This window comes from Apodemus sylvaticus, chromosome 21 (assembly GCF_947179515.1).
Source record: "Apodemus sylvaticus chromosome 21, mApoSyl1.1, whole genome shotgun sequence".
Taxonomy (NCBI): Eukaryota; Metazoa; Chordata; class Mammalia; order Rodentia; family Muridae; genus Apodemus; species Apodemus sylvaticus.
The window spans coordinates 43,905,881-43,923,945 of record NC_067492.1 but is presented as its reverse complement, the minus strand read 5'-3'; the positions used below and the strand labels follow the sequence as shown (position 1 = coordinate 43,923,945).

Below are 18,065 nucleotides of genomic sequence, written 5' to 3'. Positions count from 1 at the left end.
AGAAAAGAAAGAAAGAAAAGAAAGAAAGAAGAAAGAAAGAAAGAAAGAAAGAAAGAAAGAAAGAAAGAAAGAAAGAAGAGGGAGGGAGGGAGGGAGGGAGGGAGGGAGGGAGGGAGGAAGGAAGGAAGGAAGGAAGGAAGAAAGAAAGAAAGAAAGAAAGAAAGAAAGAAAGAAAGAAAGAAAGAAAGAAAGAAAGAAAGAAAGAAAGAAAGAAAGAAAGAAAGAAAGAAAGGAGGGATGGAGGGAAGGAGAGAAAGGGAGGGAGGGAATGGGGAAAAAGAAAGGTAAAGGAAAAGAAAGAAAAGAAAAAGAACTAAACAAATGAATAACAGGACTAACTGCTGACTAAACTATAGGCAAGCTGCAAAGTCCTCAGTAAAGGTTTTTGTCTGAAGAGACCTCAGTGAGGGACACTGTAGAGATGAAAATGGATTTTTTCCCTTTTTTTTTCTATATTCTTTGTTTACATTCCAAATGATTTCCCCTTTCCTAGTTCCCTCCTCCCCATATGTCCCATAAGCCTTCTTTTCTCCACCATTCTCCAATCACCTCCCTCCTTTTTCTCTGGAGATGAAAATGTTAAGTTAGCTCCTCCTCCATCAACCACACCTCTTCCTCACCACCTCCTCTTCCTCCTCCTCCCCCTACCCTTCCACCTCCTCCTCACCTTTCTCCTCCTACCCCTACCCCTCCTCCTCCTCTCCCTCCTTTTCCTCCTCTTCCTCCTCCTCCCTCTTCTCCTCCTCCTTAACTTCCTCTGCCTCCTCTCCCTTATCTTCTTTCTTTGGGAGACAGGGTATTGTTATGTAGCCCAGATTAGCCTCAAAACTTACAATCCCTCTGCCTCAGCCTCATAAGTATTATGATTACAGGAGAGAACCTCCTTGTCCAGCATCATGTTACCTTTACAAGACAGGAAAGAGCAGGGGAAAGCATCTGTGTGGTAGTCAGACTCCACTGTCACCCCCCATTGATACAAAAGGACTGCAGTCCCCAGGGGCCTGTGCAGTTAGGTAAATCTGTGCAACTGAAAGCCTCCCACTGGACGTGCAGAAAGCTTGTGTCTCCTTGCTAGGGTTAGCAGTAGAGTTCTCATGGGGGAGGGGGTCTATCACTTTCCCTTCCCAAGGCCCTTGAGAAGGAAAAGCAAAGCAGCTACAACTCCAAATGTGAAGAAACTCTGTCCGCTGTGCTGTGAGCTCTTATTAAATTGTGACGAGAGAGAATATACATTTATTGTGTTAAGATCAAACTCCTCAACATTCTAGACATACGTTAATTCCCAAGACCTAAAAGCTGCAGTCAGGATTATCCCAATAATGGCCCCTGTCCTGGTTGATGGTCCTTTATTTTGTTTTTTTGTTTGGTTGGTTTGGTGTTTTGGTTTTGTTGTTTGTCAATGTGGCACAAACTAGAGTCATCTGGGAAGAGGAACCTCGGGTGGGAAAGTGCCTCCCCATCAGATTGGCAATATGAACCACACCCGCCAATACTTAACCATCACAGCCTACATTTATAACTGCCCTGTCCACTTGAGACATGACTCTTTCCACCCACATGTGGGTCCTGCTTTGTCTTTTCTGAGTAATTTCCACTCGAAGTCTTCTTCAGCGGATATGAGAGTAACTATGACAGCGTCTTTCCTCCTTCCATTTGGTTAATAGACTGGTTTCCATCCCTCAGGCTCCAGCCTAGGGTGTCCTCAAGAGTGAAGTGTGTTTCTTGGAGACAACAGAGAGCTAAGTCTAATTTTCTCAGGGCCTGGGGGAGAGGTGATTTTGCATCTTGCTGTTCCTTTGAGATGGGGGTCTCAAGTAGCCAAGGTTGACCAAAGGTGACCTTGAACTTCTGATCCTCCTTCCTCTGCCTCCCAAAAACTAGGCTAGCACCTGTGCCCATTTGATTCTAATTCTTTATATCCAGTTAGTCAGTCTGAATATTTTAATTGATGAATTGAGGCCACCAATTAGATTGAAGATTATGTTATTAAAGAAATGTTTACCAATTGCTGTGATTTTTGAGGCTGCTTTTTTCTAGTTGTTTAGATTATCTGTTGTATTTTTTTCTCCTCTACTAACTAGTACTGGGATTTGTTCATCTATGGTTTTAAGATTCTTGGGCGGGGAGGGGGAGGGAGGGGGAGGTGAGACAGTGTCTCTTTGTGTAGCTCTAACTCGCTCTGTAGACCAGGCTGGCCTCAAACTCAAAGATCTGACTGTTGCTGCAGGTCTGAGCCACCACTGCCGCTATCTATGGCTAAGACCAGCTTTCCTCTTCCTTTGAATGCCCCACCTCTTAAGCATCTTCTGTAGTGTTGTCTTCTCTGTCACAAACTACCTTGGTTTCTGCTTGTCCTGACAGAGCAATTTTAAAAGATTGCTTTCTCAGACATAGCAATGTGGGTCAGAGGTTGTTTGCTTTTGGAGACTGGAAACACCATCCCATGCTTTCCCAGCACGGGCCGCTGACAAGAAATCTCGTGGTTTTCTGATGTTTAGGCCTTTCTAGACGAGTTGACATTGTCCTTTTACTCGTGGTAGTGCTATTCCTTTGTTTTGTATGTTGATGCTCTATAAGGTCACACTGAAGTCCTTCTATGGTTCTATCATTTTGAAGTTTGACTATCTTGAGTTCAGATGTCTATTTCTTTCTAGATCAGGAGGTCTTTTAATTTGATCTGTTGATAGGATCCCAGAGTTCTTGATTGTTCTGGTTCATCCACTATTTCTTTCCTTATTGATCTTAAGAACAGGATTTCCCCATCCTTGCCCTCCATCTCTGAAGCCCTTCCCTGCCTCATCACGTCTGCTGGCAAGCGTGTTTGGTTTCTAATTTTGTTTTCTTGATGAATTTCTCTTCCTTATTAGTAATCTTTACACCCTTATTGCTGATTCTCTTGGGCAATTTCACTTTCTCTCTTTTTCCCTACGTCCCAGAATGACTTCATCAGCTTGTTACCTGTTTTCCTATCTTCAGAGTCATCAGTGGAAGAATTCTGACCCATGGCATTACAGTGCCAGGCATTATCATCTAATCTATTCGGTTTCTGGGGTGACATTTGCATACCTGTTGATTTGGATATCTCTTCTGATTTCATTTGTGGATCTTCATATGGAACAACCGATTTTTTTTTTAATTTCTTTTTAGGTTAGCAGACACATAGTACGTTTTACCGGGGCATCTGTGAAGACGGTGCACACCCTTATCATTCAGCCCCCTCCCACACTGACTCCCCTGGGCCCAGCCCCCTAATTCACCAGTCAACCACTGAGGGCTGCAACCCCAGTGACAATTGTCTTTTCCTCTGCCACCACTAGGAAGCCCTGTGAGCAGAGCTGTGTAGTAGTATTTTGCATTTTGTGGGTCCCCATCCTTCTCTTTGTACTTTCCAGAGATCCTGTCACGACTTGGTGGGCGTCTGGAGTTCCTCTCTCTGTTTCCTGCTGTAATAGAGACCACTTGTTCTTGTTCTGACCCTTCTTTTCCACGAGGTCGCACAACAGTGGCAGCTTCTAGTCCACTATCTCGCTCGGAAGTTGCGACTTACACCATTTTCTATGGTATGTCAGAAGTCTGAAGCTACATGAATCCACTACTCTCGTCTTCACAAGCCAAGTCTTCTGAAGCTGCTCTACCCACACATAAAAATCAATACATAAATGTAGGCTTTAAAAGTTAGTTTTCTGAGCTTGGGGGGGTGGGTGGGTGTGCGACTGCAAATCACATAGGGGCGGAGGCTTGCACATCAAGACTCTATCTCAACAGTCAGATGTATATGTATAAGAGTAATTTCCTATACCCATAGATCAGTGCGCCTCTCAACACTCATTAGGGAAACTTCTCATTCCTGTAGATGGCAATTAGCACAGAGATCCTCAACTGGCCAACGTATGGCAACTGAGGGGCTGTGGAGTGCTCGGCCCCACGTGGGACATACTTATCACCGCCTTCCACACAAAACGCGGGCATCTTATAGAAGAGATCATAGAAAGATTTTTAAGGGCCAGAAGTGGTAGATAGCATCAAAGAAAAGTGTTTTCCAGACACAACAGGGCAGTTGCACATACGAACTCGTGGGGCGATTGTGGCTGCGCGCACAGGGCCCGCCCAGGCTCAAGGCAGACAGAATCCCAGCATGGACAAGAGGGAGGGTGGGCAGGAAACCCCACCGCCAGCTGAGAACATACTGGCTTTTGGTAGCTACTGGGAGAGAAAGAGTTTTAATAAGTGAGGTGACCTGTGGTGGAGTGACTACGATCAGAGCCAGGTCCTACCCCCAAGACCTGTTGAACAACATCATCTGAACCTGTGGGATTTTAAAGGGGTGGAGGGGGAGAAGAAAACTCAAAACTGCATGTGTAGGAGGGCTTTGGGAGGACTGGGGGATGGGGACTGAATAAAAATATATTGTATGAGATTCAAAGAATTAATAAAATATTTTAAAATGTGTTTATTGTAAAAAAAAGAATATTCAGTGCTATGAAAGTCATATTCAAAATAACCTTTGAAAAGAAAACAACCTCATGGGTTGAAAAATAAAAATATGAGAATAAATGTAAGTATCCTGTCTGAAATGCTTAGGACCAACCAGAAGTAACTAGGGCTTCTTTAAATTTAATTAACTAATTACTTAACTTAGTTCTTTTATACATACAGATGTTTTGCCTGATTTTATGTCTGCTGCCACATGCATGCCTAGGGTCTGTGGAGGCCGTAGGAGAGCATCAGCTCCTCTAGAACTGCAGCTGCAGAAGGCTGAGTTACCATGTGCTGGGAGTCAGGCTCAAAACTGGAGCAGCCACTGTTCTTTCGCCCTCCCTCTAGCCCTAGTTGGACGTTTTCTGTTTTTTGTTTTTGTTTTTTTTTATTCTGGAATGTTTGTATATGGAGAATGAGATAGCTTGGAAATGAAGAACCACTCTATGCACAGAACCGGCTTGTGCTTCTGCTGTGCTTCACACGTGGTGGCCTGCAGGTTATTCACCTGCTTTATTGTATCTTGCAGTGCTGGGGATGCAAGGCAGGGCCTTTCACGGGCTAAGCGATGCTCAGATGCTGAGCTGCACACCTAGATCTTCTTCTTAACTCTCTGAGACGCTAAGTCTCACTAAGGTCTCACCATGATGTGTAGATTGGCTTTGATCTCACTCTGTGGCCAAGGGTAGATACTCTTGCTTCAGCCTCAGTAGCTGGGACCACAGGCTTGTGCCACTGTGAACAGATGTCTGCAGATGATTTTCATGCATATTTTTTACCGTTCCTGTGTCTTGGCTACAGTCTATCACATGAGGTCAAGTGTAAGATTTGTCACATGAGATCAAGTGTGAGATTTTTTTTTTTCCATTTGCAGTATGACAGCCAGTATTCAAACGATTTGGGATTTGGAAGCTTTTTAGATTTGGGATTTTTCAACTTATGATTATTCACATAATATGTACATGAAAATATGAGTAAGATTGGGATTTGAGGCCTACAAGTGATTTTTGTAAATGTTCTGCTTTTTAGATATTTTCCTAAATTGAACCCATTTAGCAAGAAATAAAACATATAAAGTCATACAGAGCTGGCCGAGGTAGCTCAGTGCTGAAGTGCTTACCTAGCCTTGCACAAGGCCCTGGGCTCGTCCGCAGCAGGATGAATGTGATTTTCCTCTCCTCTCCCTCTCCGTTTCCCTGTCCCTCTCACTGTCTCCCCCCACCCCACTTCTCTCTCTCTCTCTCTCTCTCTCTCTCTCTCTCACACACACACACACACACACACACACACACACATACACACACACAGTCTATATCTTTCGAGGCTTCAAATACTAGAAATAAAGCTCCTGATTCTTCCAGCCCCTTACCTGTCCCCATCGTTTCCCCTCTCAATTCCAAAGGAGCCCGGCACCTCCCATCTGGGCTGGGCGGTGAGGTGGGGAGACCCCCGGAGCAACTCACTTGCTGATGCAGTCGTCCTTTTTGTCGTAGGCGTGGATGACGCCCAGCCCCTGCATGGAGGAGGTGATGTGAGAGAACCAGGGTGAGCGGCTGATGTTCTCCACCTGCTTGAGCTCCTGGACTCCCCGATGGAAAATGCTGTGGGGGAGGGAGGAGAAGAGGGTCCAAGAAGGTCACAGAGCGTAGCCTTGGCGAGCCCTCCCTCGGCACAGGCAGGCCAGCCACACCTTCCACGTGGCCGTTAAGCCAAGCCAGGTAGCGTGATAGCTGGAAGAGCTGCCAGTCCTTCCTCTGGGAGGCCCTGTCTGGCTGTGTGAGGAGGGATGGACTGATTGAAAAGTCTGAGCACACCATTATTTCATTTGTCTTCAGACACGAGGGCTTCCCGTAGCAAGAGTGGCATGCATCACAGTAGACAGTTCTACACTTTGAAGACCCAAAGATTGTGCACAGTGCAGCCCCTGACCAGTTTTTGATGACTGTGATGGTTTGTATGTGCTAGGCCCAGGGCGTGGCACCATTAGGAGGTGTGGCCTTGTTGGAGTAGGTGTGTCACTGTGGGTGTGGGATTTAAGACCCTCGTCCTAGCTGCCTGGAAGTCCGTCTTCTGTTTGCCTTCGGAACAAGATGAAGGACTCTCAGCTCCTCCTGCACCATGTCTGCCTGTGATAATGGAGTAGCCCACTGAACCCGTAAGCCAGCCTCCATTAAATGCTGTCCTTATAAGAGTTGCCTTGGTCATAGTGTCTGTTCATAGCATTAAAGCCCTAAATAAGACAGTAACCAATCAGATAAAGAAGGTTCTGACTTAGTTGCCAGTTTGCAACCCTCCAAAGTCAATTTTGTACAAACATCATGATAACCTCAGGAACTGAGTACAAAACTGAGCTCTCTTGCACCTTACTGTCTTGCACCTTACATGGAAGTCCCAAGAGTCCTGAAGATAGGACACCTATGCCCGCAAGCATTAGCTGGCTATCCTCCAAAGAGGCGCCCTAGCCTAATGTCCATGTGCTTACAGTGAATTCACTGTGCTCTGAGCTACTGAGCTTTCCACATTCTGCTGTCTCTCCTGTCTTTATAGCAAAGGATTGGGTATGTCGGGTGGGTTTCTTTTAAGCTTTTACTAAGTCAATCAATAGCACTGGAGACGAGACGACAGCGGCCGAAGCGGTCAAACGAAGGTATAACAGGAACCGAGAGAGGCACGAGGGATCCACTCGCATGGTCTGCTTTGTATTTGTGATGGATTCTCAGAAAACAGTGTTCACTGGCCATCACAATAAACCCTTGAGTCTGGAAATGTGTGCTTTCCTCGGTGACACCAAGGGTGCCGCAGTGAGAGCTGGCTCTGCTGAATCCCACGCCACTAGTCTTAATTCCCCTGACACCTGCTCCTGTCGAGTGCCCGTGTCAACCTCCAGCCACAGGACACCCCTCACGCATTTGCCATTACCACTGCCCTCAGACTTAGTGCATGAGTCTAAGCCGTGACTACTCAACTGCCTCTCCTCACAGACCATCTTCCTTGGCACACAGGTCTGCCATCTTGGGTTGCCCTTGGTTGTATCAATCTCCCTGACACCCAAAAGTCTCACCCCTTGTGAAACCCTGATGACACTGCTTTTTAAGTGCTCCTCAAACCCGCTTTCCCGTCCTCACCATGGTCACTCACTCCTGTTCCTTGCCAGCCCTTCCTCAAACTCCAGATGTCTCCGGCTTGTTTACCACTCCACTGTATCTTTAACTGGGGAGGACCTAATCCCCCTCCTCCCATCTGCTCCTCTGACACAGGCAAGGCACACATCATAATGACTTTAGGGGAGAAGGAACACATTTGCAGCATTTCAGCGTTCTCCAACTAAGCTTCCTGGCAAAGCTGGAATTCTGGCACAAACCTTTCAGACTTTGAGCTCTCTGGTCCCTCTCAGTACTCCCCATATTACCTGATGAGAAATCCCGCTGCCCCTCACCCCCGCTTGCAGCTTCCCTCCTGATGGGCGTGCACACATTCCCTGTCCATTCCCCTCCACACATCTCCGTGCATGTTCATCTTTAGCTACAGTGAGAGATGTTTCTCAACATCCAAAGTGGCTGCAGATGGGCCTCCTCAGAGCCCAATGGTTAGGAATGAATCAGCAGACAGATGGCAAGCCTGCTTACAAGCTTCCTGAACCTCCTAATAACTTACCCACCTCCCGGCATTGCCCTGGGGCCAAAAAGCCAGCGGATGCCTGGTACTTGCCATAGCACCTGGTGTGTAACAAGTGCCAAGAATCTAGGATTCTCCCATCAGAGAAAAAAAGCAGGTATTCACCATCACCTGCCTCCCGGCTGATGCATATATTCATTCATATTCTTCCCACCCTCCCTCCCCCGCCCACTCAGTGTGTTTGTGTTATGGGGCAAGGGGTGTTGGCTGCCTATTTCCCATTTTCAAGTTGTGTATAGTCCTACCGTAAAAGAATGAGGAAGAGTAGAGCCAGGCCAGCCAGCACCACAAGGACAACAGGAAACACAGCAGCCATAATCACCAGAATAAACACCACCATAAAAAACTGCTGCAGAAAGTTCTCGGCGTGAAATGGCAGCCTCACGTCCAGTTCATCCATGTCTTTAGAGAAACGGTTCATTAGCCGGCCTGTGGGAGTTGTGTCAAAGAAGCTCATTGGGCTCCTGACGATCTGAGGGTGGAAGCAGAGGGAACTGAGTGTTCAGTGAAGGTGTGGCAGGGCAGGAAGGTGAGAGTGGGGAGGGGAGGGCGGGGCAGACCTACTTTTCCAAAGCACAGGTCAGGTGATCTTTGGAAAATGAGGGTGGTGCTCCCCATTCTTAGGCCACCACCATGAGTGAATTCACGAGATCCCCTGCCTATGTATAGGGGCTTCCTCACTAAATCTCAAGTGGTTTTTGGTGACTCCTGGGATAAGGGAGCCTGGTACTCTCAGAGGAGGGAGGGATTTTGAGCCCCAGGCAAACAAAATGCCAAGTCTACTTGTCTGTCTACTCCACAAAGCATGGAGCATACCTGCGTGCTCTGGTAAGGGTCCGGGAAACCAACTGCTGCTGCCCGCCACAGCAGAGGAAAGCAACAGCCCATTTCTAGGCTGTCGCTAGCTGGGGCTCTTGGAAGCAAGATGTACATCTTCTCCACCATCCTTCCAGCCTAAGAGTCCGTGATGTGTCCCTATTGCTCTCTAAAATTGGCCTTCCTGTATGGTACTCAAGTGGAAGACAGCTTGAAAACTAGATGGCAGACTCCAGGAGAGCTGTCCCATCCCAAGTCCATTGTTTGGCACAGCATAAGGGACCTGATTAGCCCTGTGGACCAAGCAATCCGGTGTGTTACTACCTTGCTAAACACTCTGTTGTGGAGAGAGGAGGACGCCATCAGTGTAGTGTTGGTGAAGGTAAATCCTTTGATGATGCCAAACATCAGCACAGATACCATGCTTGCTATGTAAACCAACTGATACATGTGGTGTTCGGTGTCTTGCAGGGTCTGGTCAACGTTGCAGGCTGTCTTATTGCTCTGGGGTGCACAGATGACCTGCAACACAACAACAGAGAAAGAAGTATCAAGAACAGTATGCTATTGGGAGAAGGGGGGCGCTATTTCAGATACTCTTTCTGAAGAGGCACAGGGCTGTTACAAATGAGTCAGGTAGGACGGGAAAGGCAGCTCAGTGGGTGAAGCATTTGCCACACGTGCATGAGGACCTGAGTTCAGATCCCTAACTGGCATCTAAAAGCAAGGCATGGTGGCACAGGCCTGTAACCCCAGTGTCAGGATTTGGGGGAAGATGGGTGGATCACTGGGGCTCGGTGGCTAGCCACCCTCAACAAACCAGTGAGCTCTAGAAACCCTACCTCAAATCATTAAGGTAGAGAGGAATAAGGGAATAGACACAAAGTCAGCCTTCATCCTGCACACACCCACACAGGGAGGGACGAGTGCCTACATGCATTCACAGACACATTTTAAAAGAGTAAAATTTAAATTCGCATCAGCACTGAGTCGTGTAGGTAAAATCAGGTCCCTCAGGGCCTGCCTGAGCATTGCAGGCCTCTTTCACAGAGGAGCACCTGATGGTGGAGAAAATACAGGCGTGGAGCGGCCGTCCTGGAAGCTACCTGGGCCTCAGGAGACCTGCAGTGATGCTAGGCCAAGAAGACCCAGAAGCAAAGGAGACCTCAGGATTCTAAGAAGCCGGCCTGGCTCCTCCTCTGGCAACCCAGACAGGGCAGAGAATCGGGGACCATCCTCCCGCCTGCCACGCCACCCAGCAGCAGCCACCATCTAGTGAGATTCAGGGCTCTCTATGTAGGGTGGTCCAGTTCCTCAATCCTCTCCCCTGGTCTGTCTCCAAAGCCCAACTGTCCTGTCGGGGTGCCGCTGCTCTACTCTGGAGTCCCTAACAATAAAGAGGAAGCTTAGCAAACCCAAGAGGCTCTCAGAGGATTCAACAAGCTATGGCTTCATCCCTCCCAGTGAGGGGGACGCGTCACATAGCATTTCTGGAGAGGGGACATCTTCACCCTGTTGTCGGGGAAATTGACAGTTGCATTTTTCTCTGGGCTGTGTGCTAAAAAGTCAAGGATGCCTTTGGGGAGCAAGCAAACATGTTTCTTCTAAATGCCATTCCGCTGATTACAGTAATGGGGGAAATGTAAACCAGAGGTTGCTGATGGATGAGCTCCTGCAGAGGCAAAAGCATCCCTGGGGGGGAGGGGCGGTTAGCTGATGAACGACTCAGCTTGCAGAGCAGGCTTTGTAGTGGCTGTCGGTGGTACCCGCAGCATCCCGGGTCAGGAATAATCACAGGGGCACGCCACTGTTGCTGCATGGTCAGTGGCCTGTTGAGGAAGCCCAGAGTCCGGGGGATGCCTCCATTTGACCCTACATCTGAGGTCCTCTGAGAAATGGACAAAATCTTCATGAGCGGAGACTTGGGACGAATACACAAATTTGAAAAACAGACCTCGATTTATTGGCACAGAGTGGGCATCTCAGTGCCCTGTGGTGCGGGAACAGCCTCAGGAAGCTGTATCAAACAGCCTCTCCCCTCCCCCACGCCCATGCATCCTTACTTTGATGTCATAGCAACAAGGTGCTATCACAGTGTAATCTTGGGAGATGAGCAAGCACCCCAACCCCCATACGCAGCATTCCCTGGAGCTCCAGGACAAGCTTTGAAACCAAAGGCCAACAAGCCGGAGGGAGAGGAGTGGATTGGTCCTGCCCAGGAGGGGCCCTGGGCAAGATGGAAACCCTGGGAGAAACGGAAGACCCCCTGGCAGCCTTGAAGCTCTTCCAAAGGCTGTATCTGTTTCAGGTCCTCTCAATAAGGCAAGTTGGAAGAATGTCCCTGTCCTTCCTCAGAGGTACGTTCAAACTGATACTATCCTACCCGGGACACGCATTGGAACCATCATCTTTCATGCAAATGCCTTTTTAAATCTGAAGATGTATGTGTACACTTTCAGGTGCCTTGCTTATTTAAAACAAAAAAACAAAAACAAAAACAAAAGAACAAAACAGGAACGGACCTCAAAACTTTGAATTGTATGGCCCCAGAAACTAGCCTCAGTGTCTCCAAAGGGGGCAAGGTGGGTGTAACTCTCTGTTTTGAAACCTCAGTTCAGTTTTGTTCCAAGACACAGACTCAGTGCTGTCAAGGGAAACTCACCTGGGAGCCCCTGTCCAGCCAGATCCCCAGCCACCAGGTGCTGAAAGCAGAGCTGCCCATCATCAGGAAGAAGAGACACAGCACCAGGAAGGAGACCAGGTACCCTGCCAGAGAAACGGGTTGCACACGTGAGAGCCAGTGGCCGATTCGCCTACCCTGAGCCCCATTCTTGGGATTTGAGATTGTCAAAGGCTGCAGAGAAAAGATTATGTTCACATGCTAGTAAGGACACAGGCATGTGTTACCATGCTCATCAAAAGCAATTCGGTATTTGCTAAAAGCAAGTCAAGAGTCTAGTGTGGTGGGACAAGTCTGTTGTCCCACATCTGGGAATGCTTGGGTAGGTAGGTCGCAAGTTTGAGGTCAGCCTGGGCTACATATAAACTCCATCTCTAATACCCAAATCCCTAGTCTTGCTGGAAGAAACTTGTATATGCAGATAGTCTCCTGTGCAATGAGTTGTGTGTGTGTGTGTCTGTGTGTGTGTGTGTGTGTGTGCTTGCATGGGAGTGTGTGTGTGTGTGTGCATTTGTATGTGTGTATGTGTATGCATTCATGTGTGTGTGTGTGTGTGTGTGTGTGTGTGTGTGTGTGTGTGTGTGTGTGTGTGTGTAAGAACCACCAATGGTTTCTGGCTGCTGCCCACTCAGCTCCAATAAAACAGAACCTGGCAGCTTTAATGGAGGTAAAAAATGACTCCATTTAAAGGGCTGTATTATCAGACTTTAGGTTTTAGGGGGAAATGAAAGCACTGATAAGCAGCCCTAGCACACGCATAAAAAGAGTAATTGGTGACGGAATCATAAAAACACGAACCCAACAGTTTAAAAACAGATTTTTAAAATGCAAATTAAATCAAGAAACCTGATGTTTTATACTAAACCTCCAGAAGCTTTAATATACGTGTGATATGTTTTCCAGGTCACGATTCCTTCTTGGGGGGATTCAATCTGGATGAGCTGGTGCACAGGAGCTGCCGAGACAAACACAAGGAAGGTCCTGAGCCTGGTGACCAGCGGGGGTGGGGAGCACACAGTGAGGCCAGCATGTCCCCTTTGGAGCCTCCCCTCCACTGCTGCAGTCCTTGGCCTATTTTCCACATGCTTTCAATGTTCTACCTTGCTCATTTTATATTGTCTGATCCTCCTGAGGGGCGTGTGACTTGGAGCCCTTTGAGGACTCTGTGGTGGTCACTAACTGCTTAGCCCTGGGAGTCCAGGGTTGTGCTGGCTCCTAGATCTCAATGCTAGGCAGAAGACAGATGAGTATACAGTGTCTGCATCCATTGGCAGCTCTTAAGTTCAAGTTGGGCTGTGTGCACTGCTGTGACAGGACAGGTGGATGGGGGGACTTTGTCCCTGGTCTCTCTTCTACCTCACAGATGCCTAACAGACGGGCAAAGTCCCACCATGCTGTGTCTGGGAGCCTGAAAAAGTTTTTGGGATGTTCTACTCTCTTCTCAGGCTGCAAGTGAGGGAAAGGCGGCACGAGGGCAACCCAAAACACAAACAGTAACAGTTCTTTCAGCCATCCCAGGGCAGTGACTGGCAGACTTCGGGCTTTTCCTGGGCTTGAGAAAATACTTCAGCAGTGGGTGGTGAGGAGGGCTGCCCAGCCTTCAGTGCGAGCCCTGCCTCTTCAACACCGGGCACTTCTGGGCCCAGCAGCTAACCTTGGGAGACACAGTCTGTCTCCAGTGATGAATCACAGTCCACTTCCTAGTCCAGAGAGGGTGGGAGGTGAGCGACCCGCGGAACAGCGGTCTCCCCCTCCCCGCTCCACAGGATGTCAGATGCCGAGCAGCCTGGAGCTCCACCCCAACTAAGACTGCAAGGAAATCTTGGTGATTTCCTTTGGCCTAGGGAGACTTACAGCACACACACCCCCCAAAATAGGTTGTCTTTCCAAATGTGCGTATGTCACAAGCAGCATTAGCAACGACTGATTCCAGGGACTCAAGACTTTCTTCTTCATATTTTAACATTCTGAAATCCAGATGTGCCTTCCACTTGATATATAAAATGATAGAGGAGAGCTTTAAAGATGGTGATTTAGGTGTGCAGCTGTGTACTCTTGGTTTTATTTGCTTTCTTGCTTTGCTTCAGAAACAGTATATGCAGTGGTCATCCAAGCAAACCTCAAACTCATCATCTTCTCGCTTCTGCCTCCCTTGTTCTGGGATTACAAACCTATAGCACGACACCTAGCCAAAAGTGTGTGTGTGTGTGTGTGTGTGTGTGTGTGTGAGAGAGAGAGAGAGAGAGAGAGAGAGAAAGAGAGAGTGCGTGTGTGTGCATGCGCATGTGCGTGTGTGTGTGTGTGTGTGTGTGTGTGTGTGTGTGAGAGAGAGAGAGAGAGAGAGAGAGAGAGAGAGAGAGAGTGCATGTGTGTGTGCGCGCGCATGTGCGTGTGTGTGTGTGTGTGTGTGTGTGCCTGCGTTTGTGTGTGTGTGTGTGTGTGTGTGAGTGTGTGTGTGTGTGAGTATATGTGTCATGCTACATATTAGTGAGGGTCAGCACTCTTGTAGGAAGCCACCCCATTGTGATCCCTGTCCTAAACAGGTTGAAGTCCAGAGTTTATGCCCTGGGGACAAGGGAAGAATAGCAACCCTCTAAGGAAAAAGGGTAGCCTTGACAGCTGGCAGTGGTCAGTCTCACTCTCAGCTCTCCTTCCTCATCCCCAGAATGTTCTCGTAACCTCACCTTTAAGCCCTATACTCTCTCCCATCTTCCAATCACTTTACCCCTAGGAAACTCCTACGCATCCCTGGATGACCAGTGCTAAGATTGCCCCTTCTGTGGAGCCATCCACAGCCTATCTGTTACCCCTGCATCAACTCCCCGTTACCTTTGTCCCAGTTTTCCACAGCTAGTCAATTTTCTGTGACCTCTACCAGGCTATCTGTTAACACCTGGGAACAGAGTCTCTCCCCCTCCCTGTTTCAGGATATGGCACTCAATGCAATGTTTACAACTCATTCGAACGGATATGTAAGCTGGTCCAGCCTTGGTCCCTCTGTGGCTTTGCTCCCTGTGAAGAGTTGGGGGCCCTCGGGCTTTCTCTTCTCTCTACATCATGTCCACGCACTGCTTTGACCTCTCCGGAAGGAGGAGAGCAGGATGGCACACGGAAATGGCCTAGACCTGACTTCCAAAAGTCCTTATGTCTCAGGCACTTTGCTGGTCACTTCCTGGACAGTTTCTCATTGAACCTTTGCAATACTCTCTCTGACGTTAATTCTAGCATTTCCCTCCTTTGTAGATTAAGAAACGGAGGTTAAGAGTGTCCAGTTTTATGACCTGGACAGCGATGATACCGACGGACCTACTGTCGTGGAAGGGGAAAGCTCATGGGGACTCAACCCTGCAAGAACCAAGGCAACTAAGGAAAGCCAAGAGTAGGAAAATCGTCTTCTCCGGGGAAGAGCCAGCCACGAAAACATGCATACAAGCAACATTATATGGGTCGAGCAGATTGTATTTTATATTTAAGAACACATACACACAGAATATGCACAACAACAACAATTAAAGCAAAAGAGGTCATAAATTGAAAAGAGAACAAGTGGGGGTGCATGGGAGGTTTTAGAGAAAGGGAACTGAATTTGGGAATGATGTAAATGTACTATAATATTAAGTAATTAGTTAATTAAAAGAGGGGACAATTTCTTGCTCACGGTGACCCCAAAACGGAAGGAAAGAATGAATGCACTAATGGGCATGTTCTATTTCCCCCCTTTTATTCCATCCGGGTCCCAACTTAGGAGAGGGTGCTGCCTCATTTAGGGTGGGTATTCCTTGTTGGCAACTGTCCCTGGGAATGTCCTCAGAAAGAACCCAGTAGAGGGTTTTAATCTTCAAGGGGCTTCACAACCTAATCAAGTTGACAGTTGGCATTAACCTGCGTGGGCGAACATTACAACATACCACCATCCTCGATTCCCAAAAAAGCGATAACCACTGTGTCTCCACCCCTCTATGCAGATAGCAGATGCCTAGCATGTACTCCCGGGTATCCAGCCAAGGGAAGAGACGGTAAATACCTTTGGTGTCCGCAAATTCTTCCGTTTCAGGTTCTTTTCCTTCATCTTTCTCATCTCCTGAAGCCAAGACTAGGATGAGAAATTGTATAATAAATAAATAAATGAAAAGGTCTGTGTCCACTCAGGATCCAGGGGCAGTGAGAGAGAGGGGACTGTCATCTGACTGTACCAGCGGCTTCATCCCTCTGAGCTGGGCTCTCCTTCAGGGTCTCCACCATGGCTACATTGTAAATGTGCTCTGGATCCTGGAGACAAAACAAAATGGCTTCTGAAAGTGAGACGGCCCACCTCTCCCAGGCGGGAAGCCCTGAGGTGGGGTTCTTGATCCCACTCACCAGGCAGGAGCATGCGCGGTTTACCTTGAACTGCAATCCCCGGAGGTTGTGGATCAGCTTTGCATAGCGCCCTCTCTCTTCCATCAGCTCCTTGTGGGTGCCCTTCTCACAGATCTCCCCGTCTTCTAACAGAATGACCTCATCACAAGACTCCAGGAACTGCAGAGACAGTGCATCCATCCACAAGGGCACTGCCTCGATGGGAAAGACCTCGCACCCAACTTCCGTTTGCCAAACTCCCAAGCCTGCTGTCCCAGGTGCGCTGAATTACTGGGGTTTTCAATCCCATTAGCATTAGGGGACAAATAATCCCTTGTCTTCTGGGGTTGCCCTGTGCATTATAGACTGTTTCACAATCTCTCTGGCCTCTATCTATCAGTAGAATGCCTTTCCCTAGTTGTGATAAGCAAAACAATCTGCAAGCATTGACAAATGCCTCAAGGGTTGGGGGAGCAATTGAAAACTACTGAGCTAGTCCCCAGTCTTTTAAGTACAGAAGCTGGACTCTGGCTGCCACAATGAGGCAATCGAAACTTCCTTTGCTTCTTCTCTCTGATTGAGCTACCCTACTAAGAAACCTGATTGACTATTATGGACGCCAAGGTCTGGGGAAGACAAAAAACATGCTATCAGTCCTGTCAGAAGCCCCACCACACTGAGCACCCCTACCAGCTTTAACAGTACAATAACTATGCTAGTGAGCAAAATTATATGCCTGTTTTACCCAAAACACTTCTGCTTTTCTGATTCAGAGACCCTTCATGTCCACATCCATCCTCGAATTAAAGAATTCTGCCGAGAGAGACTCCTTTTTATTTTTGGAAGAAGAAAGAGCACTCCTCAATTGATCCACCCAACAAAAGGCAGATAGTCCCCTCCCACAGGCAGGCAAGATGCTGTAAGAGTGGGAACAGTTTAACCTAAAGAAGTAAAACCATCACAGCAGGGCCAGAGACCCCGATTGGCACTTCTCCTCTGTTCAAGGCCAAATCCCACTTGGATTCAAATCCTAAACTTGATTCAAATCCTGAAAGCAAAGGACTACCACTGCTGGTACACCCAATAGGGTGGGTGGTGCCCAAATGCTTCAACCAGCAACCAGCGCAGTTCCAGCACCTTGGCTAGTTCTAGCCTCTGTCTCCCAGAGCCATGACTGGGATCCTACCCCAGGCAGCCCAAGCAGGAACCTGGCTCCTAGTGCCCAGTGGAGACATGTCTGCTGCTTCTGACTGAACCTTTCCCTCAAAGACAGGCTTGGACCTCAGGCATCATCCTCTGGTTTCACAGCCTGATCTTCCTTACCTCTTATCTCCCAACCTCCAGCAACTCCCAGCTGAGAAAGCCGGAAGCTCCAGTAAGCCATTGATTCCTTTCACTCAAGGAGAGGAAGAACACAGGGCCCACTACAATCTACAGGCTTTTCTGCATGGGTCCACCACCCAGACTTGGAAGGTCCCAGAAAAGGTCCCCCTGGCCAGCAAGCCCTTGGCTCCCTCTGGTGATACCAGGTAGCTTTGCGTAGCCCTGCTCTGCAGGCACTTAGGAAGCTGCGCCCTGAGTAGACCCCAGCAGCTCCTCAGACTGCTGGCCTCGCTTTGTCTCCTCAAGTAAACAGACGAGTGGCTGTCCTGGCCAGCTACTCCAAAGCAGCCCAGGCCAGACCTTAGCTGAGGTCAGAGCAGCTAAGAAATGTTCTGGAAAGCCCCGGGGGCTGCAGTCTGAGGCTGAGCCCTCCCCTCCCCCACAAAGAGTGGGAATGAAGAGTGTATCAAGATTATGGTGCCACCTGGTGGCCTTCTTTATCTCCCAACAAGCAAAGAGTGAGCTAAAATGACCTTGGAAAGGTTTGTGACTGCTAGAGACTCTGGGAAAACACCAGCTTGCCTAAGGTCATACCATGGTCTAGGGAGTATCAAAAATGGGCCAGGCATGTGGCTATGGTTTATCCTCCATGAGGGATACTGGAGGGACATCTCTGTCCTGTCAGGACCAAGGTATCATCCTCCAGGACCCAGGACTCCTCTAGGAAGACAGTTCTCCCGGGGCAAGCTGAATAGTC

General features: G+C 48.3%; 1 protein-coding gene across 5 annotated transcripts in view; it reads right to left on the bottom strand.

The window, feature by feature from the left end:
* The window catches only part of Abcc12 (ATP binding cassette subfamily C member 12), a 59,977-nt gene that overhangs the window by 12,290 nt on the left and 29,622 nt on the right, over positions 1 to 18,065 (bottom strand). For 2 of the 5 annotated variants that reach the window (XM_052166606.1, XM_052166605.1), the window contains exons 14-21: positions 16,031 to 16,165; positions 15,840 to 15,916; positions 15,672 to 15,748; positions 12,513 to 12,602; positions 11,630 to 11,733; positions 9,292 to 9,489; positions 8,397 to 8,623; positions 5,940 to 6,077 (exon numbers count right to left, since the gene is read on the bottom strand). In XM_052166606.1, coding sequence (XP_052022566.1) covers positions 5,940 to 6,077; positions 8,397 to 8,623; positions 9,292 to 9,489; positions 11,630 to 11,733; positions 12,513 to 12,602; positions 15,672 to 15,748; positions 15,840 to 15,916; positions 16,031 to 16,165 — 1,046 coding nt within the window. Of the gene's footprint in view, positions 1 to 5,939; positions 6,078 to 8,396; positions 8,624 to 9,291; positions 9,490 to 11,629; positions 11,734 to 12,512; positions 12,603 to 15,671; positions 15,749 to 15,839; positions 15,917 to 16,030; positions 16,166 to 18,065 lie in introns of those variants that run through there. The other 3 variants (XM_052166604.1, XM_052166607.1, XM_052166608.1) reach the window with 2 other exon arrangements.